A 22,046-nucleotide genomic window follows, 5' to 3' on the forward strand; every position below is an offset into this window, starting at 1 on the left:
CATGACGCGCCCGGCCGCACAATAAGCGGTGACTAGGGAAGTCACAACAAAAAGTCCCCTCTCAGTCTAATCTGAGCTCTCGATATTTTGGAAGAATTCTGGATTCTAGCTAGAAATAGGTAAATTAGTCAACGAACATGAGATGAATCATATATTAACTTAAAGATGAAAACCCGCTAATCAACGTTGACCAAAATTAAATTATGTGGGCTTACAATTGAATCATATAGAGTAACTATTTGATCATTTGACGTAGCCATTTTGTCAACGCAGCATTTTGTCAATTTGTCAACTCTAAATATTCGACTGCTGTTAATCTTTTAACTTTAATTATAAACTTATGTTACCACTGAAAATCTGAAATGGCTCCAGTAGATCTGTAGATGTGGCAGCTAGGTTCTCGTTATATACTGCGATAATCGCAAATTGAGGCGACAATCGCACGATAATCGCATAATGAGGCGATTATCGCACAAGGGGGGGCGATAATCGCAAAATGAGGCGATAACCGCGCGATAATCGCAAAATGAGGCGATAATCGCACAAGGAGTCGATTATCGCGCGATAATCGCGAGGGAGTGCGATTATCGCTGCAAAAATAAAATCTGCGAAATGGCCAACATTTTCCACTGTGCAGATACCACAGTGGAAAATATCTGGATTTTATTCTTGCATAAAAGCGATAATGCAATTATCGCGTGTTTATCGCCCAATATGCGATTATCGCGTGTTTATCGCCTAACATGCGATTATTGCGCACGATTATCGCCTAACATTGGCGATTATCGCTAAATGCACGATAATCGCCATTAAATAGTGATAATCGCTAAAATCTGCGATGATAATGCAATAGTGAAATGATGAGTTAATTTTGACATACTGTGAGTCATATACTGCATCAACATTCAACACTGCACTGAATCAAAATTATGGTTGAACAGCAATAAAAAATATTATATTTGATATATATATTAAACCTTGTGCCTGACGCCGCGCGCAGCGGATCCTGCATTTTCATTTTGAGTTTGACCCTGGCCTCACAATTACATTTTACAATCAAACTATAACCTTCAAAGGCGAAAGTAAACACAAGCATCAACATTTCATATTTCCAATTTCATTCCTCTTCCCCCTGTTTAACGGACGCAAACGCTATTTACGAATGACCCCTGGGCCCCTACGACAAACCCGAAACCATAAACATAAACTTCTATTCAATTTGTAATTCGAAAATTATCTCATAATTCCGTTATGGAAATAAATCTTATACATGAATAAGAATCTGAATCAATACATATTGTTCATTCTGTCTGCCGATGGCAATTATATCAATATTATATTCAAATAGTACACGGAGTTCATTACTGCATTTCAAGTTTGACACGCGCGGTGAGCCGCGCACTTTTGTTGGATTTGAACTATACGAAAATCAAATTATGAATCGAGCGCTACTAGGGCGCTCACTTAGCGCTTAGTTACCAGCCAACTTTACTTGTTATGATTTGTACCTCTTAGTGTGACCTGGATCAGAATATTTTCTTCGACTTCAGTTTTCAAAAGTGAGAGTGCTTGGATCGAATATAGATATATCTCTGTAAGAGTGTATAAGATGTTACAACTTACACACGTGCGGTAATCGGTATCATGTCACCAAGTGACTTGTCTATTGTCGTTACCAATGGCCACACTATTCACCTAATACCGTAATCTGCTTGACAGCTCGATCGAATTAAATGATTGCATTTGTTGTTATAAAGAACGAAATTAAGCACGTTCATATCGATTATCACATTAGTGAGAACATGAGTGGAAGCAGGACAGAAATGTTCGCAGGGTTAACTGTAACACGACAGTTAAGACCACTTGGTTCCGATGGCTTCCGCAGGAGATGTTGGTTGTAAGTTATTATACATCGAACTTGTTTGTTTCCTCTTACCTACATTTTTGCTGACTCGACCTGCAATCTGCACGAGTTGTAAGTGAAATTATATAAATCTTCTAATTGTAGGTATATTAAAGTATATTAAAATGTAGGATTTTTTCCGATTTTGACCCGGGGATATACTTTAATATACTTTAATATGGTTGGCCCCCCCCCCCCCCCCAAATTTTACTCTTCAGGCACATGAGAGCCAGGTTCCCTACTCTCGAAGCGGTTCCCGAAATAAAACGAGCTGTGGCACGTTTCTGCCATATCGAGGGTAAATAAGTTTTTATCACTTGCCATTGCCTCACTTCTTATTAGGAACTAGAGAAGTTCTCGCAAAACATCATGGCTTAACAAATGACAACTCTGATCGATATATCTTTTGTAAAAATCGTTCTTTAATCATTAAGGAGATGAATACATTTCAGAAAGTGGCGTACACTCTGATTGGGTGAGGGAGGTCCAGCTACGATATAAGAAATATGCTGTTGACAAGAAATGCAAGAGGAAGGGGGCAGCAGTGAAGCAGAGAGCAGCATCGGATCATCCCCCAGTTACTGCTGCTGGTACCCAGACAGATCCACTGCACGCATTGCACTGCAAGGTAAGCTGCACCTGTATCACATATGAACAATCAAATTTCATCTGTCATGATATGAGATCCACTGAATCCCTGTTGAAACAAAGCTGTTAAAATAGTGATATTCAGGATTGTGTGACCAATGCCATGCGGCATGTCCTGGACGAAAAGGCGGCGGAAATTGCGGAGATGAGGACCAATCTCCTCCTCCACCAAGCACCCTCTCCGACCCCAGCACCCGTCAGGTAGCATAGCAGAATAAATATGACCCGGTGTCCAATGTTTTTGAAATGGTTGAAAATCGTCATTTAGTATGCAGTTTAATTCCATTGTAATGTTATTGCCAGGGTTATGTAATATGTTTGTACCCAGGCTAACAATATTTAGTCAAATTTAAAACTGATATATAACACATCTAAATATTGCAGCAGTATCCTGATCAGAACCCCTGACCCCATCCGCTCTCGCTCGCGAACTCCCTCCGTCAGTTCAAATGGGCCAGGGTAAATTTTTAAGCCATAAAAGTAAATGAGTTAATGTATGTGGTGTTTTGGTAAGTCAACTAGTTATTTTATTGATAAGAAAGGACTCTTATGAAGATTGGCGATGCGTTATATCATTTGTGATGAAATCTTAACACCATATTTATTTCAGACCGTCCCGTTCCAGTCACGGTACACCAGTCTGTGCTGTGCAACCACGATCACGGATTAATTCAGCAGCATCCAGGTATTAGGCAGTGAACCCCCCTCCTGGCTCTCCCTCCCTGGCCCTCCCTCCCTGGCTCTCCCTCCCTGGCTCTCCCTCCCTGGCCCTCCCTCCCTGGCTCTCCCTCCCTGGCCCTCCCTCCCTGGCCCTCCCTCCCTGTCCCTGCCTCACTCATTCTAATTTCAGTATCAGTGCGGACAACTGGGGGCCCGAATCTGTCATAGAAGCCAGAGTCCGCATGGCTGCTGAGAGGAAAAAAAAGGCCTCTCAAAAGAAGCTCACTGCGACTGAGATTTTCCGACAGCGTTGGGGAGGTTCAGTTTAACTATAAAACTTGTAAATACACTGAATTTATTATTAATTTTTGAAAAATTATGTGATGTTTGTTCCGTGATACTAACTTTTTTTTGTGACACTAATTCATTAACTCTATTTGTGATACTAATTTATTAACTAATTTTATGATACCAATTTTGTGACACTAATTTTGATAGACTGTGGGATACTGAAGGGAAAAGAAGCAGTTCTAACGAGCTCTTCTCAAACACAAGGATATATCTTGTGAACTTGGCTGGTATATATGAAACATTTGACACGGAGTTGTAGAGTGAGCTATGTGCCTCGCCAGGGCTAAAGTAGTGAATGACCTTGCTGTACGGCAAGTTAAACAAGGATCTGAAACTACTAGGTTCCGTACAGGCTCAACTCTACACCCGTGCCAATATGTTCATATGAAAGCCTCTTGATTTATACTAATAATTCTTTAATTCTTTTTGCTCGCTTTCTTTTCACCCTTCCCCCTCTCTCGATATTTCATCAATTATCACATCCCAACATTTGAAATGTTTTCAAGTAAAGTTTAGCCTCAAGAACTTAACCTTCACGGACATTATAGTAACAAAATGCTTTGCCCGTGTGTTCTCTGTCAACAAGAGAATGAATTGTCCGACCGTACGGTAAAGGAACATCTGCTCTCATTCGGTCACATGAAGAAAACACTGTTGGCTGATTTTATCAAACATACCGATCCGGGAGACAAACTTTTTCACCACGTGCTGAGGTAATTTACTAATAAGACACAGGCTGTCTGCATCTTTGACTATAAAACATCATCAGTCGTAACTTGAGTAGGATCAGAGTGGGTTGAGTGTAGCACTTTAAAAGGATATTTAAGAGCTGAACTTGTGAATATTAAACATCTGAAGGTGATCATCCGTGTAATCCTGCAGGTCGTTACTAGATAAGTGCTTTGAAGAGGGAGCAACCTTTGAGGTGAAGGGTTCACAGGGAAAACCCCTCCTCATCACCACTATCATTAAGCCGCACAAGGAAATAAAAACTCCTGCTGACAGTGTTAAAAGGAAGCACACTCATGTCTTCAAGGATATAGTAGAGAGCCAGGTATCCTGAATAACGTTATCGGTAATAAGTTAAACTGTATATCACTTCCGCAGTTTGCCATCATAGCCATACTGAAACTGAACGAATCCCTACAGGCAATTTAGTTCAATCAACATGAATATTTGCAGGCTGAGTCAAGCTGTTCAAAATCTAATGACTCTGATATCGAATCAGTGACCAAACGGATCCGAACTGCGGAGTTAACATCACTCTCTAAAGAGCAGCGGGAGTATGTACAGGCGTTGGCTGGCGTTGACTGTAAGAAACGAATTGATGCTCTTCATGTTGCTATGTTCAAAGCTGAATGTAAGTTGTTAAGAACGATACAAATTGTCATTATCATTACAACTTAGCGGGTGGAAAAGTTAATTCTTAGTGTGCAATAGATTTCATCGCAATAAATTAAATGCTGACTCAATTTTTAGCTAACACGGGGACAGCCAATGTACGAAACAACCTGCGGCCACTGCTAAAAAAATATGATATAAAAATGGAATCAGAGAAGGAAATCAAGTCAATGGAAGAATTATACACCGTGAGTGCTCAGTTGAACTCAAAACCAATTATATATCATTTTGGTGTCATGGCGTACTAGCATATAGCATAGCACAACCCAGATTTTGAAATATAGAATATATTGTACATCAAAAATTAACATCATTCATGTTTTAAGGTGAACTATATGAGTGCAATGGTTTCTCTTTCCCATAAAGCTGCAGCACATGATAAAAATGAAACTAAAAGTGGTGAGCTGTTAGCAAGACGTACCCCAGTAGCCTACTGTGATGGACAGGAACTGCTAACCAAAACACTTATAACCTTGAAGAATACCGGTATTTCAAATTTCTAGAGATTATAGAGCTGTTTACAAAAAATTAATTTGATTTAAATAGGTCAAGGTGGGCAGTTCTTTTAGCGGTTTTTATCACATAGTTCATTAACAGCCAGCTGAATTCTATATATTCCAGGCCAGTTAGATGTGGGAACTGACAAAACTATACATGTTAAGCTGTTTGTAGACGCAGACACGAGCTCCACTAAAGTGGCAGTCAATGTGCTAAACCAGCCTTCGTGTAACAGCTCGTATGCCCACCCAATGCTGGTGTACACCGAAGCTCCGGACCATCGCAGGAACATGGAGGTCATATTTAAGGTATTTCTTCATGAAATCTAGACTTCAACTTGAGCTTATTTGTATTAACAGCTTACACTTTAAAAACTGGACAGGCATGAGACAGATAACATTACAGGTGGTTAACCGGGACCTACCACAGCTCAAGAACTTTGTCTTCTGTGGAGCACATGTGAAGATGATTCTCTGTGCAGACACAAAGGCACTGTGGGCTATGCTGGGTATGGGCAGCAATGGGACGTTCCCCTGTCCACTGTGCGAGGTACATAAAGACCTGATGCAAGTACCCAGAAGCCAGAGAGCTCTCTGCAAGCCCCGAACTTTTGCGGGAATTATGCAGAACTTTGATGCTAATATGAGGTACTTATAAACTTATAATACCAGTCATTAACTCGCTGATTGCAGCTCCTTCATTTCACAAAGTACAAACATTTATCTCGATGTATATTGTATACCATGTATGTATTTCGATAGATGTATACCATTTCTGTAAACTGTTAGTATCGAGTTTTTCCACATCAGAATGACTCAGTGTAACCCGAGATCCCAAGCCCAGTTTATGAATGTTGCTTCACGACCCATCACAGACTGTTTCGGGGAGGATTCTGATTATCTCATAAACTGGGTCGCTGTTCCGTTCTTGCACATAGTAAGTGATCGAAGCTCACAGTTTTTTATTCGAACACCGCTCATGCTGTTCCTGATATGTGGCAAATAGAACTAGGTACTAGAATTATTTGACTGATTGTCATGACTCTTGATACTTCCTTTAGAACATCAAAGTCGGGACTTTTCTGTGGACAGAGTACGGTAAACTGTGCGAGGAGATAGACTTTGTACTCGCTTGCAATGTGGCAGACGGGTTTCTTCCCAACAGCTACAGCAGTACGACAGACTTTGGAGCCATGATTCTGCGCATCGAACAAGGTAATGTAGATTCATCGATGAATGTATCACTTCATTATTGAAAAATTGGAGGCTTTGCAAACTGATATATAATGAGTTGAAGAAAATAAGTGTGGCACTGTACATTTTAGGTAACCGTGTGGCCTCGAAGTGCAACAGTGGGCCCCTTTCCTCGAAGTATGAGCAATATTTGAGGGGCATCAATGTCACTCCTGAGGCATACCATGGTGTGTCCCTGACCGGCGTGAGAGCAGGATATTTGGTTAAAGCCAATCACACTCAATTTTGGACAGACCACTTCTATAAAAACGAGTAAGTTCTGTGAGATCAGTGCGATTTAACTCATGTTACTAATGGTTGTCGTTTATAGTGAAATAACTACCACTTTTTACTTGTGATTGAAGGCTAAAATTCTGTATTGATAACGAGCTTCTGTGACTGACCGATTCTGTGTTGACAGGAAGATAAGACCACAGGACAAGCTGCACTTTCAGCAACGGCTCCTTGCACTGGATCGCATTAAGTCCTCGTATAGAGATCTCTTAGTTCTCGGTGGCAAAAGTGGGAAAGTGAAGAGTCCCCGTGAGATCGAAACTCTTGTCAAGGCCAGGGACCTCTTCTTGGCAGAGTACCGAAAGTTTGGTCAGTCCACATCGGTGAAGGTATTGTTGTTATCTCTTATAGCTTTACCTGTTGTCTCCAACCCCTAAATAGCCTGGAAGAAAGTTATTTTCATGACATATTTATAAGAAACTCCGGCCCAACCGAACTCTTAAAATTGCAACATCATTTCAACACCACCTCCACCAGATACATCTCCTTGAAGACCACTTTTTGGAGCAGATACAGCTCTGGGGGATGTTTTCTGGATCTTTCAATGAGCAAGGTGGTGAGAGTACTCACTCCCTTTTTAAGAATCACGAACACATGACAAGTAAGAAATAACTTGGGCTTTTAGAATTAATTGAGTTTGAGATCAAATTTTGATTTCCACACGTTGAATAGTAGTGTGTAAGGGGTCGTTCATATATTACTTAACCATCGAAGGTGAGGGGGAGTACATAATATGTGGACGACCACCACTTTAATACAGAAATGTAAGCAACATAAATTTTCAGACCATGTTCGTAATGACGAAGACCGAGTTGTGAAAAAGTGCGAGCTAGCAACACGGAAATACCTGTTGAAAGTGAAATCCAAGCTGTGTGACTGAAATGGGTCAATCATGATGGATTTAGTGTTTGGGACAATCTGCTATATGCCTAAAATTGAAAGATTGTTAATTTGGTGATGCTTCACCCTCTGTTCATATTTTCTACTTGATCAATAATGATATTCGCCACATATTATGTAAAACGCCGCTTATGTTTTGCCATTAAAATTTTTTCGTTATAGTAGTGACTGCGACTGAAACCGCGCATCACGCAAGTTTTTGTCGCCGCGCGAGGGTGATTCAATTTTGTCCACTTCGCCATAATTCTCAGAGGATGTAATTTGACGAGTGCGGGACAATTTTGAGCGCAAGGAATCACTTGAATCGAAGATAACGATTGAGCTGACAATTTCTCCGGTAAAAATTAGACCTTAGATAACTGAATTGGGATGACATCGGAAATAACTCTGATGCGAGCAGGAATACACTATGTCATACTCATAGCAGTAATACTTAGACGTGAATATTAATATCCGATGGATCAAATTAGTGTATATGTTATCATTATTATATATATAAAGTGTGCCTCACTGGGGCACCCTTAAGTAACAGTTCCAGCTCGATAGGCCTCGTAACCGGGATGGATAGAGACAAACGAAATACATCATCTCGTCACAAGCAATCAGATCTAAGTTAAACGATAAGGCCAGGACATACTATGAGCATTGAATTAACTGTCAAAATGGTAACCTGAGCCCTAGAGGTGATCACATGCTATAAGCCTAACGGAAAAGTATTCTAAAAATATAAATCTAATCGTTAAGTTAAACACATTTGAAAGCGGCTGTCAGATAATATAAACGGTTCGGGATGATGGCTGTCGAGGTTCGGGCATGACGCGCCCGGCCGCACAATAAGCGGTGACTAGGGAAGTCACAACAAAAAGTCCCCTCTCAGTCTAATCTGAGCTCTCGATATTTTGGAAGAATTCTGGATTCTAGCTAGAAATAGGTAAATTAGTCAACGAACATGAGATGAATCATATATTAACTTAAAGATGAAAACCCGCTAATCAACGTTGACCAAAATTAAATTATGTGGGCTTACAATTGAATCATATAGAGTAACTATTTGATCATTTGACGTAGCCATTTTGTCAACGCAGCATTTTGTCAATTTGTCAACTCTAAATATTCGACTGCTGTTAATCTTTTAACTTTAATTATAAACTTATGTTACCACTGAAAATCTGAAATGGCTCCAGTAGATCTGTAGATGTGGCAGCTAGGTTCTCGTTATATACTGCGATAATCGCAAATTGAGGCGACAATCGCACGATAATCGCATAATGAGGCGATTATCGCACAAGGGGGGGGGCGATAATCGCAAAATGAGGCGATAACCGCGCGATAATCGCAAAATGAGGCGATAATCGCACAAGGAGTCGATTATCGCGCGATAATCGCGAGGGAGTGCGATTATCGCTGCAAAAATAAAATCTGCGAAATGGCCAACATTTTCCACTGTGATACGTACAGTGATTGGGCCGCGCAATATATACGCGCGCGCATTTTGAATGCATACAATCAGGTTACAAGCAATGCGCGTTACTCACTAATCCACCCAAACACAACAGTTCAGAAGGACTTTCTACAAAACTGTACCACATAAAATGATCGAAAATCTAGTGTTTCAGTAAATAACTTAGAGTATATTTTCGATTTTATCCAGATCCTAATATATGATTTATTTGAAACTTTCCATATAGTTATATGGCCATAAGACTGATAATCTGTGCAAGTTTGGGCGAATTTCTTTGTGCCAAATTTGAGATATCACTTCAAACTTGCACAGATTATCCGTCCCATTGCCATAATACTATCTCTAACAGTTTTTGTGGCGAATGTGAAATGTGAATTTTGCCCCCATCTTGTTATTTGCAGATTATTGAGGTATTACCATTATTAATCTATATTATTAAATATGTAATATTTTATTTTTCTTGACACACCAGTTTCCTGACACACCAGTTTCCTGACACACCAGTTTCTTGACACACCAAACATTTTATGAAAACCGCCGACACGTATACATACTGAATATTATGTAAAGTAGCTCTGTTCCAAAACAAATGGAGCATGGCACCACTGTCACAACCGGTTCTTAGCTCTGGACGGATATAATCCCAGATATTCCTTCACTCGGAGTAATTCTTGGGTATCGGAATGTTTTGAATTGGGTATATACAGAGAAAACCGGTACAACAAAATTGGTTTTTTTCGAGAGGGATCGAAAAACTTCTGATAAATTATAATCACTCTATAATTCACATGTTTTAAACCTATAATTGCCTTGCCTCACTAAATGAAATTCAGCTATCTGTAGTTACCTTTACGAGCATGTTCATCCTTTCACCCAGCACTTGCTTCAACTTCTGAAAATAAATCAGTTTAAGAATGTGAGAGTGATAAGAGTGATGACCTAACAACCCGATTACAGCCCGTAGTAACGTACGAGGGTTACCCACGGACACAGTTGTCGCCCATGCTCCTAGCTTACCAAAGTTATTTTGCACGATATTCTAAATGACATTATTGTTGGCGCGTGGCGCTGAACTGATCAAGTAAATCGTTAATTTCACAATGTACGTATCCCACTAGGCACTGATTTATGAAATTTAATTGGGAGACATAATTTAGTGACGGTCGGCGAATATGTAAAAGTGCACTGTTCAATTGAACATTATCACAGTGGACAAGATATTATTCCCAGAATAACAAGAAATCATTCAAAAATATATGATATAATTATAGTTAATATTACCTTGTATTTTACAATTTGAGTTACCATTAAATTGTGCCTTACATTTAGAGTTAACATTACATTATACGTGATAGGATTAGCGGTCACGTGACCTCAGTTATCCCTTATATGGTACAAGTAGCTGCAACTGATCAGCTCTTAATTAGGCTGCAATCCTTGACAGGCCTAGATTACTCAATTTTTAATGAACGATATCTCATTCTACAGTATGATGAGGGCGTAAAGAGAATGCTTCCCGGAATCAGCACAATGAAGGGAACAAGATGCTGTAACTGGAATTTTAATGATTCATCTTCCACCCGTAATCCCTATAGATTTGGGTACCATCTGAGTAGACACTAAGATAAAGTGTCATATTTAATATTTATGTTCCGTCACAGTTTCACAGGGGTGCTATCTCAGAAAGTAATAATGGTGGGGGTCTGAAATGTTCACACAACTTGTAGAAAGAGAGAAAGGTTAAATGTGGACTAATAAACAGTTAAACCTGTTCCAGGTTCCTGAGCACAACATTCGTTTGAACTTTTAAAAATAGCAAAATCGTGATGTCCGTCACGGTGGAATTGCCCAAAAGTCCTTACTTTTGATTATACATCGTGCAACAAAAATTAGTTCATGAACAATCTTGAATATAATAATTTACTCCTTATCTTAACCGATTTTCCGGGTAGTGCCTAGTTTTAATTAAAAAGTTTTTAACAGTGTTAAAATTTTTAATGAAAACTAGGCACTACCCGGAAAATCAGTTAAGATAAGGAGTAAATTATTATATAACATTGTTCATGAACTAATTTGTGTTGCACGATATATAATCAAAAGTAAGGACTTTTGTCATTAAATTCAAGCGTACTCCATTTTACCAATTTATAACAAGAAATGCGGCCGCTTTTAATTTGTGGATGGCCGCTCAATTTCCCGATCCGTGATGGCGTATTTTATCATATTCCATACAACCTGGGGACCCCAGTCTTTACTGTTTATAAGCATGTAGATATGGCGGAGTGACAGGCCAAGCGCCGCCCAGTTAATTCATATTTCAATTTAACCATATGTTTATTGTTTATGCAACCTGACACGGATCTGTGCAAAATAGTAATACTAACACGAAGTAATAAGCTATCAATTAGTGCCTAGTGGGATAAGTACATGGTGAAATTAACGATTTACTCGATCAGTTCAGCGCCGCACACCAACTATAATACACAGTACACAGTAATAGTACAGCAGTGGCTTGGTAAGTTACCATTGGTTACCAAGTTACCATTGTTAACTAAAATGAACAGTGGTATGTTAAAAGTTTTGATAAAAGATCTTATACGAATCTGTGTTATTGTGAAATGCAACCTGCGTATTGCGTAAGTGCGTATTTCTAAATTCCATGAGTACTTACGTAACAGTATATTGTATTTGATGATATGCACTGTATAGTATTTCTTTTATCCTCATTTGAAGGTAGCACCGTGTAACAGTGTTACTATTTTAGGAAATAAATACGGTTTGCACTACACTGTTTATGTTATATCTGTAATCGTTATGCTATATCTGATGTACGGTAGTAGATAACTAGTGAGCCTGTTTTAAATGTCCATGAATCACAAATACATCAAAATCCGTAGTCCAGAACATTTACCGTACATAGATATTTCTGACCAATATTTCATTGAGAGCAGTGTGCAGTTTGCTCAATTATTCTCAGTAAAACCGGTTACAATTGATAACAAGTAGGGAATGTGTCTAGTTAAAGTAAGGTGGGGGATATAGTTCCAGCATGTGGAGCTGCCTTCACAGGCCAAGTATTAACTCTACTAGCAGGACCCCGTTTAACCCTAAAGTAATGTCTAGACTCAAGAGACTAAAATAATTATTACCTATTTAATTCACGTTTTTGACACCACTTGGGGGTCCAAATTTTGGGCACTAAAATTCTTACTCCTTGGCCAATTTTTATTTTTTCATGCTGATTTGAAGGCCATTAATTTAAACCAGTCAACAAATTTTAAGTTGTTACATGTCTTTTAACGTTTTTGCGGAAAGTTGTGCTAAAGATAATGCCGTGGTGTCAGTAAAATGGTACGGATAAACACATATAATATATATATTATATATATCGTCTGACGTCTCGCTTTATATATAGTAAGATACTCTACAGGTCATTCGTTTAGGGACACAGGTGGAGAGTTTAAATAAATTCACAGTTGGATTCTATTGTTATAAATAACAATACATTCCAACTGTGAGTTTTCCGTTATTAATGTAAATCTCACTTTAATGCACTTTGAGGTATTATTTTTTACCATGCTCACTGCTGAAAATCCTACAAATTAAGGAATTTATTATAAATACAGGAATGTTTATAATACAGAATACAATATTAATATTATTAAGCTTTGCAGACAAATTTAATTTAATTTGTTTAAATAGAACTCGTTTGGAATTTGACAATGAGGTGTACGAGTTGAGACACATATTTGCCGAACAAAGTATGACAGTTTTTAACCAAAGATTATGAAACTAAAAACTATCGTGTAAGCAGCAGAATATTCTACCAATATTAAGCTACATATATATAAGTTCTTACATTGTTGTATTAAATCGAATGAATAAGATTAGATTTAACTGTTGATCTCCACCGTGTTCAAGATACTTAATGACTAATGACTAATGAGGTATTGTACACTTTAGTATCGATCACATTTGGGTCACAAAAGCATAAATCAAAACCATTACCACCGGCCGATTTAAAAAACCTTAATTATTTGGCTTCGTCAGAGCTTTGTCGAAACTATACCGAAAAAAAACAGATAACTCTTAGCTGTCTTTTACCGTTTTCTTGATTTAGTCGTTCGTAAATTTCCCACACACAGACGAACACACTTTTTGGGATTATCAGTGTAGATAATTTCTTTAGTTACCTTAACAAAGACCTACCACTAACCAATATTTTTGTAAACCATATTTTACCGCCCAATTTTACCCCCCTCCGTAATCAACCGTAATCAAGACCCAACCCCCCCCCCCCTCCTAACAGCAATATTTTTCCGGATCCATGACTCAAGTGCCGAACTGCCGAAGGCACAAAAAACTAAAAAGACAAGGACAAGGGTTAGCGAACGAAGTTTTTTTTCGTATATGGTAGCTTGCGACCATCATTCGAACGAACGTTCGTGCCCGCACGCACAGATGTCGCCCACGTTCCTAACTGCGCGGCGCAAACTTTTTTTCGTGATATTCTCAATTAAATTATTGTTGGTAACCAATGGTAACTTACCAAGCCACTGCTGTACACTGTACAGTGTACATTGTACAATGTACAGTACAGGAACAAAAAACATGTAAAAATTTAGTAAGTATCGTACAGGAACCAATTAGTAATGTACATTGTATATCTCGGTAACTGTACAATGTATATCTCGGTACCTGTGGATATATTTAAACGGAAATAAAATAAATCTAGATAAATGAGTACATATCCAGTAACATGACCTGCATTTTCTGTAAAATTAGTACACACGAGTGTGCAGAGATCATCATTCCTTACATTCCTAATTGCTCTGTTACTACCCAGGTCAATACTCAATATCATTAAAAATATGACGTATATCTGGGTGAAATATGTCGTGGTTTTTATCACCCGATGGGGCATTTTGGGCCCCACAATGATCCAAAGGGGCAGAGCCCGATGCAGGGGGGCAAAACCTGCTACAGGCGAGTCATGGGAAAATTTATTGAAAAACTCTTAAATATTTCGATATTATACTTCAAACACAAGATATAATACTTCAAACACAAGTAAAAATATTCGTCAACTTTTTCGAAAAAAAATCTTTTTAAGTATTAATCATTTGGCTTCGTCAGAGTTTTGTCGAAACTATACCGAAAAAACCAGTCCCATAACTCTTACTGTTTTCTTGATTTAGTCGTTCGGATATTTCCCACACACAGACATGAACACACTTTTTGGGATTATCAGTGTAGATAATTTCTTTAGTTACCCTAACAAAGACCCTACGACCAACCAATATGTTTGTGAACCCTTTTGTCCAGCGTGTAACTTGAAAAGCAGTGGGGACGTGGCAGGCTTGTGATGCCTAACATTATAAAGAAGTGTGTAACAAACCCAAATATCCCAACTATCACGCTCACCTCATTGCATTTAGATAACCTAATCATGTTACTAGTGTAACCCGTGCCTACGGCCGGGACTTCACTATCGCAGTTGATGAGTTGAAATGCATAAGTATAACTGTATAAACCCGCTTATTATATTTAAAAACACACATTACATTTTCGTAGTTAAGACGGTGCGAAAGTACGAACTCGCTCTGTCCAAGCACACTGCAATTTAATTCTGAGTGCCTCTTATAAATCTTATAGTAATACTTGATAGCCAATCTTGAGGTATTGTATTGTATTGTATCAGATGCCATCGTGGAGTAGGTGGTCTCCTGCACCTTTTCCGCCTTGACATAATGAAAAAACCTAGACATGCAACCTGCAATCCTAAGGTGATTGCAGCCCTTACGGAAGACTATAAGGTCTTCATGCTTCTGTAATTAAATGATACATAACGATAACATGTAAGCCCCAGAAGTTTCCAGTATCGTCATGAATCGATATACTTACTGAGCTTGGTGTCACTTGGCCATGAAAAAAGCTGGGATTGCATTGACCGTAAAATTGTATAGAAATAAATGCCCTTCGTAACATTTATTCCTCTAAATTGAAAAACGACGTAGAACTGACAAATTACATAATTATATCGCAAATTTGTTAGGGGGGGAGAGAGAGCGAGAGTGGGAGAGAGAGCGAGAGTGGGAGAGAGAGTGGGAGAGAGAGCGAGAGTGGGAGAGAGCGAGAGTGGGAGAGAGAGCGAAGGTGGGAGAGAGCGAGAGTGGGAGAGAGCGAGAGTGGGAGAGAGCGAGAGTGGGAGAGAGCGAGAGTGGGAGAGAGCGAGAGTGGGAGAGAGCGAGAGTGGGAGAGAGCGAGAGTGGGAGAAAGCGAGAGTGGGAGAGAGCGAGAGTGGGAGAGAGAGCGAGAGTGGGAGAGAGAGCGAGAGTGGGAGAGAGAGCGAGAGTGGGAGAGAGAGCGAGAGTGGGAGAGAGAGCGAGAGTGGGAGAGAGAGCGAGAGTGGGAGAGAGAGCGAGAGTGGGAGAGAGCGAGAGTGGGAGAGAGCGAGAGTGGGAGAGAGCGATAGTGGGAGAGAGCGAGAGTGGGAGAGAGCGATAGTGGGAGAGAGCGAGAGTGGGAGAGAGCGAGAGTGGGAGAGAGAGCGAGAGTGGGAGAGAGCGAGAGTGGGAGAGAGAGCGAGAGTGGGAGAGAGCGAGAGTGGGAGAGAGAGCGAGAGTGGGAGAGAGCGAGAGTGGGAGAGAGCGAGAGTGGGAGAGAGCGAGAGTGGGAGAGAGCGAGAGTGGGAGAGAGCGAGCGTGGGAGAGAGAGCGAGAGTGGGAGAGAGCGAGAGTGGGAGAGTAGGAGAGAGGGAGAGTTCGCGAGACACGTTCGCGTTAGTATCACATTTGCGTCACAAAATGATCAATTAAACCACTTACCATCGGCCGATTTAAAAAAAAACCTTAATCATTTGGCTTGGCCAGAGTTTTGTCAGCACTATACCGAAAAAAACCAGCCCCGTAACTCTTACCGTTTTATTTTCTTGATTAAGCCGTGGGTGAAATCAGTTTTGTCTTCGTTAACGAAGAGATTCCAATCTTTAAGGACTTCTGTTGCAATAGGCAACAGCTCCCTCAAATTGTCTTCATCTTCATCATTGAAGTCGATATCATCAGCATACTCACTGTCAAGTGGAAGACCAATATCGGTGATAGGTGGGTTAGGCCTATTCGTTGCAGTTTCAAGCCTGTTACGGAGGTCACGCAAGGCACCCGCTAAGACAAGTGTGAACAAGCATCCAGACAGAGTATCACGCTTGGCTCCATGCTTTGTAGTAAGGAGGACATCTCTAGAAGGATATGTCTGGGATATGCCGCGTTTAACAAATACAAGAAAGCTTGGAACCATAAGATCCCTCTGAGCAAGAGGCTTCTGTTGTATGAGGCTCTGGTAGTATCCGTTTTAATGTACAATTCATCTTGCTGGGCTGCCCCTAAATCAGTATTGGAAAAACTAGATATTGCTCACAGACGTCATCTGCGATCAATTTTGAATTACAAATACCCTCACATCATCTCCAACAAGAACTTGTATAAACGCTGCAATAGTGAACCATTGTCAGCTAAAGTGGCTCGTAGTCGGTGGAGGATGCTCGGACATGTACTGCGTGGGCCATAGTTGTTAAGTTCGTCGAAGAAATGCGAAAAGTTCGTCCAGTTCGGCACCTTTTAAAAATTCGTGAAAATTCGTGAAAATTCGTTGCGTAAATTTTCTTGGCATATGTTTTGATTTTATAATGAATGGCTTAGGTGCGATCACTATTACACTTGTAAACAAATGATACAGTTAGATAGTTATACATACTTGTATTGAAAAAAAAAACTAGATCAACAACAGATCATGACTAGTACTTCAATATAAACAGAGCTGGTTCACAGATTACAATTAAGCATCAATTATAGCAACAGCTCACAACTTATCATTGTTATCTAAATAATCTATAGCATATGTGATCTTAGTGATCTTAAAGTTCGGTTAAAGTTCGTCTATTTCGTTAAAAAATTCGTCCAGTTCGGCACCTTTTTAAAGTTCGTCCAGGACGTCCGTAACAACTATGGCGTGGGCCTACAGATGGCCCAGCCTATTCGTCGCTTGTTTTTGCTGTCAACACCTTACAGCTTCAAGGGCGGCGTGGAAGACCGCAGTCAAACCTTTTCTCACTGATTCTACACGACCTTAGTGTCCGAAAATTATCGTTAAATAATTTATGTGATTTGGACTATTTAACGTTAATTGCTCAGAATAGAGTTAAATGGAGAAGTATGCAAATTGCATGACTTTTGTTTGAGAAAGATTAGGGGACAGAAATGTTTACTTTGTTTACTATCTGTTTTTTAGAACTTTTGTTTATATATATATAAGCCGTTTGTAAATTACATGCGAACGAACAGACAAACACACATCTTAAGATTATTAGTATAGATTGTATCAAGATGCCGCAAGATGCCGTATAATGGGTACTCCGGACTAGCTACACCACTCACCCTGTAACTAGTGTCTTCATCTTACTATATATAAAGCGAGACGATATATAATATATTTTAATACTTTCAATACTACTATATAACAAATAATTTGAGATTATGGTGATAATGGATGTAAAGGTATTTTAACCGAATTAACAATCCAACCGTGTGTATGACGTGTCCCAGTAGCCAATCATAATATATATATATATTTATTTATCCGTGCCATTTTACTGACACCACGGCATCAACTTTAACACGACTTTCCGCAAAAACCGTAAAAGATATACAACTGAAACTTTTTTGACTAGGTCAAATGCTTTAATGGCCTTCAAATCAGCATGAAAAAATAAAAAATTGGCCAAGAAATAGGAGTTTTAGAGCCCAAAATTTGGACCCCCAAGTGGTGTCAAAAACGCGAATTAAATAGGTAATAATTATTTTAGTCTCTTGAGTCTTGACACCACTTTAGGGTTAGACGGGTTCCTGCTAGGATACACCATATAACCCTCTAAATGTACCTTTTCATGGATCCCCATTTATTATGTTAAAGACCTGCTAAAGACGAAAGCAAAAGTCCAAGTAATCCTACATAGCCTCTTGTAGCGATAAATATTATATAGAGTTATTTTCCAATCATTTTCCTCTGCACTAGCCCTATGATATTCAGATTGACTCATATTGAATTGTTCACTTATAGCGTGCTAGCATAATGACATGCACTGCTATAATATAATACAGTGCTTTCTTATCTCAAAGAAAATAACAATATGATCTGCATCGGCCGTCAGGCTTCTCCATACAACATTACATTGTAACAGTGCACTATTAGAAGTAGGACCCCTAGAAGTAATATGTTGTAATAATAATACGTAATAATACGTAATAATACGTTATAATACGTAATATATGTAATAATACGTAATAATACGTTATAATACGTTATAATACGTAATAATACGTTATAATACGTTATAATACGTAATATATGTTATAATATTGCAGTACTACCACTTTGAAACGATCTCCACTGTTTATTGAACTAAGTCTCCACACGTACTAGCACTAATACACGTCCACCGCACAGATCAGCAGCAAGGGAGAACCAATACCACTGAATACTGTAGTTATTGTACAGAATATAGTGCTATACAGAATAGTTTTAGCAGGTGTGAGTTGTACTGTGTACAACACTGCGTACTTCATATTTCAATTGAGGCTTCCTTCATGTGTGACATGTACAAATTGTACATTGTACAAGTAAACACTTGCAATGCAGCACATTTCTACCTGACAAGCATGCAGCTAGTAATAACATTTCAGCAAACTTATCTGGTATCGTCATCTGAATACACGCACACACTGCACAGTACACGCACACTGTACAGTACACACACACTGCACAGAACACACACACTGCACAGTACGTTATATGTACTGTTATGAGATAATCTGATTACAGAGAAGTTAATTACATGTCACTACTCTCATTGCCTGTGAACCTACACACACGCGACACACATTTCACGTAATTGTACACGTGATTAGCTTGTTGGATGTAACATGAAGTGCACTGTTAACAGCTAACTGTAACTTGAGTCTTGAGGTAGCAATGAAAACAAGCTTTCTCAAACACAATATAATAGTGTGTTACTGTTGTTTTATGAAGAGTACAGCTTTGATACACTTATAATTACAAGAATTTAACGACATTTTTATTTTAAACTGGTTTAACTTTAACAATACTGATATTTCAGATGGGATGTAATCAGAAACAGTGCCTGGTAACCTACAGGTAACCAGGTAACCAGACAAACCTGATATCCCGATATCCTGATATCCTGGTACACTGTCGAACTTTAGATTGTTTTAACTTTTATAACAATTAAAACTTTAAAACAACTCCTTCTCCCAATGTCCCCACACTACCATTACAAAGGCTTACAGTTGTGTATCTAGGGACATGTAATTGTACATACCTTTAAAATTACTGACACTGGGTAAAACTTTTACTAACCAGGTTCCTGACTGGAGACTAATAATATAATGTGTTGTCCAGCTAACTTAACCCAAACTTGCCGTGTCACCTGCTTGCCAATAGCTTAATTTATAAATAAAAATATTCTTACATTTATTACACGCTTCGACATAAAAGTATACCCAACAAAGATGAACATTTAAGTCATTCAAGTCCAGACATTATAGACAAATATTAGAAGTATTATCAAAAGCTAGGTGGAAATAAAACGTCTTACCGTAAGGGAATTTTTAAAACATTCTACCGATGATAATGATCTCACTGAGTAGGGTAGTTCATTCCAAATTTTTGGTCCACAAAACATAAATGCAGTTCGTCTGAAATGAGGAGCAGGAGGAACTTTCAACAAATAAAAGTCATCATCTAGTCTAGAACTTTGTCTTCGTACTGAACTCTTAGATTGATGTGTCCTTGTAAGTACTGAGGGGCTATGTTATTAAGACACTTGAAGACCAGAAGTGATATTTTGAACTTGATTCTGAACCTAACAGGTAGTAAGGCATGATAGGTTTACGTATCTTTTTTCCGTAAAGACCAAAGATAAATCGAGCAGCATATACTTAACAATAACAAAGATTATTCCCATTTCTAATGTTCTTACGAAGTATGTACATTGTACGAGTAAGAACTCACTTTGACTATACTCATAGGCAGGGGTCGACCGGGATCGGATATTTGTCCCGGCTTAATCCCGGCCGGGACCGGGACCGGCATTTTCACGATATTTCTATGTTGAAATGGAACATTATAAGCAACCTTCGTATAAATAATAATAAAAGGGTCCATTGACCAATCTAATAAGTACTAACTACAAGTTATATTTTCATTATTATATCTTGGCCTGAAATCTAATCAATCCTTTATGTTTCGATTTTCATTTCGATTAGTTCGATTCTTAACAGTCGTTTCATTTGTCTAAGTCAAAGTAATAAAATATGAATTTGAAGCTAAATTGGATTAAAAAGATCGAAATTTTGGTCATGGGACACCTGAAATACATAGTAAATCTGATCATGTATCGGCGATAACGTGAGCACTAATTAATCAGTCCCTAAAATTATGATTAGTAGGGCCCAGAGATAAGTGCGGCCCGTCCACTGATTAAATGATATCAAACACACAAAAAAGAAAAATGCACAATATGCCATGATCTCAGGGGACAATTAAACTCCCTTTCAATGTAATTGCTACGTAGGTTAAACAAACACAATATTATCAATCTGGTTAACATTCCCTTATTAATTTATTCAATTTTTATCAACTTCGTAATCTCTTTTTTCAGCCATTAAAGACGTATGAGACTTATTAGACATGAGACTTACAGATAAAGGTGAAGACTGAAGAGTTCATATCTAAAATTATACGTTTCTCTTAAATTCATGACGTACTCAATTTGACTGTTCATAAGTCTTAATAATAATAACAAAACAATTACAGTTTTCTTTATTTATCCACTTTCTATTTTTACACAAAATGCCAGTTTAAGTTGTTTTAAAATGTTGTATGGATCAAGTCACAGGACTGACCACATTTTAACTGCCGAAAAGAGTCTGTTAGTCAGCTTGATATTCTCACTGTGATGCAGAATACACATAACACATTATATGACACAGTATCACATTGACAAGCTGTGGTGCCAGGACTAATTTGTATGATATTATTGTGAAAAAGGACCTATTTAAGAGACAAATTTATTTGAAAAACGAAGATGATTTTACCAACTTAGTGAACTTAGCAAGAGATAGAGTAGGAGGAGTTTATTTACTTTAAGACATATTGAACGAAGGAGTCTTCGAAAGCGTAAATAGGCCAGCACTTTGCTGAGCCTCTTTAGGTGCTCTTTTGTTTATAGATGTTATTATATATATCACAATTTATTCGGCCTGGTTTTCAATTAAGCCACAAAAAGGGTGGGGATTAAAAAATAGGTTCTTACTGTTCAATCCTGATTGATCAGAATTTAAGATATTGATACCATTTAAATATAGAAGTTTGACCACTATATCACTATGACTACGATATTCAACTCATAACGAAATATCTTGGGATACCAAGCTATTTTGGTGTGTGAGAAAAGTCTTGTTGACGTTGTTATTATCGAGTTGGAATGAGTTTTACTCACGTTAATTATTACAATAATTAAGTTTACTACATTAATTAACTTTCGTCCCCAACAATCTATTATATATAATAGGTGTAGAGTTCCGGAGAAATTTCCGGTGAATGTTGATTGAAATGACATTAT

The 22,046-nt window shown here is 38.6% G+C and overlaps 4 protein-coding genes across 7 annotated transcripts in view; 3 read left to right on the forward strand and 1 right to left on the reverse strand.

Moving 5' to 3' along the window:
- The window catches only part of LOC134816567 (uncharacterized), a 31,694-nt gene that overhangs the window by 3,887 nt on the left and 5,761 nt on the right, over positions 1-22,046 (reverse strand). The window contains exon 6 of one of the 2 annotated variants that reach the window (XM_063825471.1): positions 10,197-10,241. The exons of the other annotated variant lie outside the window; for it this stretch is intronic. Coding sequence (XP_063681541.1) covers positions 10,235-10,241 — 7 coding nt within the window. The 3' untranslated portion in view covers positions 10,197-10,234. The remainder of the gene's footprint in view (positions 1-10,196; positions 10,242-22,046) is intronic. 2 annotated transcript variants of the gene reach the window in all.
- Positions 1,797-3,782, forward strand: LOC134816743 (uncharacterized). 2 transcript variants are annotated; one of them, XM_063825732.1, is made up of 8 exons: positions 1,797-1,897; positions 2,122-2,201; positions 2,356-2,531; positions 2,637-2,752; positions 2,936-3,010; positions 3,162-3,236; positions 3,402-3,551; positions 3,710-3,782. In XM_063825732.1, the coding sequence occupies exons 1-7, from the start codon at positions 1,803-1,805 to the stop codon at positions 3,538-3,540; spliced, it is 756 nt and encodes a 251-aa protein (XP_063681802.1). In that variant the 5' UTR covers positions 1,797-1,802; the 3' UTR covers positions 3,541-3,551; positions 3,710-3,782. The 2 variants fall into 2 exon arrangements, with proteins under 2 accessions (XP_063681802.1, XP_063681803.1); XM_063825733.1 differs by lacking the exon at positions 3,710-3,782 and having other exon boundaries at positions 2,939-3,010; positions 3,402-3,546.
- LOC134816742 (uncharacterized) lies at positions 4,115-7,883 on the forward strand. 2 transcript variants are annotated; one of them, XM_063825729.1, is made up of 13 exons: positions 4,115-4,275; positions 4,445-4,616; positions 4,745-4,922; positions 5,042-5,151; positions 5,290-5,449; positions 5,585-5,769; positions 5,867-6,108; positions 6,271-6,397; positions 6,522-6,675; positions 6,786-6,966; positions 7,115-7,316; positions 7,465-7,588; positions 7,773-7,883. In XM_063825729.1, the coding sequence occupies exons 1-13, from the start codon at positions 4,118-4,120 to the stop codon at positions 7,865-7,867; spliced, it is 2,088 nt and encodes a 695-aa protein (XP_063681799.1). In that variant the 5' UTR covers positions 4,115-4,117; the 3' UTR covers positions 7,868-7,883. The 2 variants fall into 2 exon arrangements, with proteins under 2 accessions (XP_063681799.1, XP_063681801.1); XM_063825731.1 differs by lacking the exons at positions 5,867-6,108; positions 6,271-6,397 and having other exon boundaries at positions 4,118-4,275.
- LOC134816569 (dynein axonemal light chain 4-like) overlaps positions 17,860-22,046 on the forward strand; it is a 79,174-nt gene continuing 74,987 nt past the window's right edge. The window contains exon 1 of the mRNA XM_063825475.1: positions 17,860-17,875. The gene's annotated coding sequence lies outside the window, so the exon portion shown is untranslated. The remainder of the gene's footprint in view (positions 17,876-22,046) is intronic.

This window comes from Bolinopsis microptera, chromosome 6 (assembly GCF_026151205.1).
Source record: "Bolinopsis microptera isolate Bmic1 chromosome 6, MBARI_Bmic_1.0, whole genome shotgun sequence".
In the NCBI taxonomy this organism is placed as follows: Eukaryota; Metazoa; Ctenophora; class Tentaculata; order Lobata; family Bolinopsidae; genus Bolinopsis; species Bolinopsis microptera.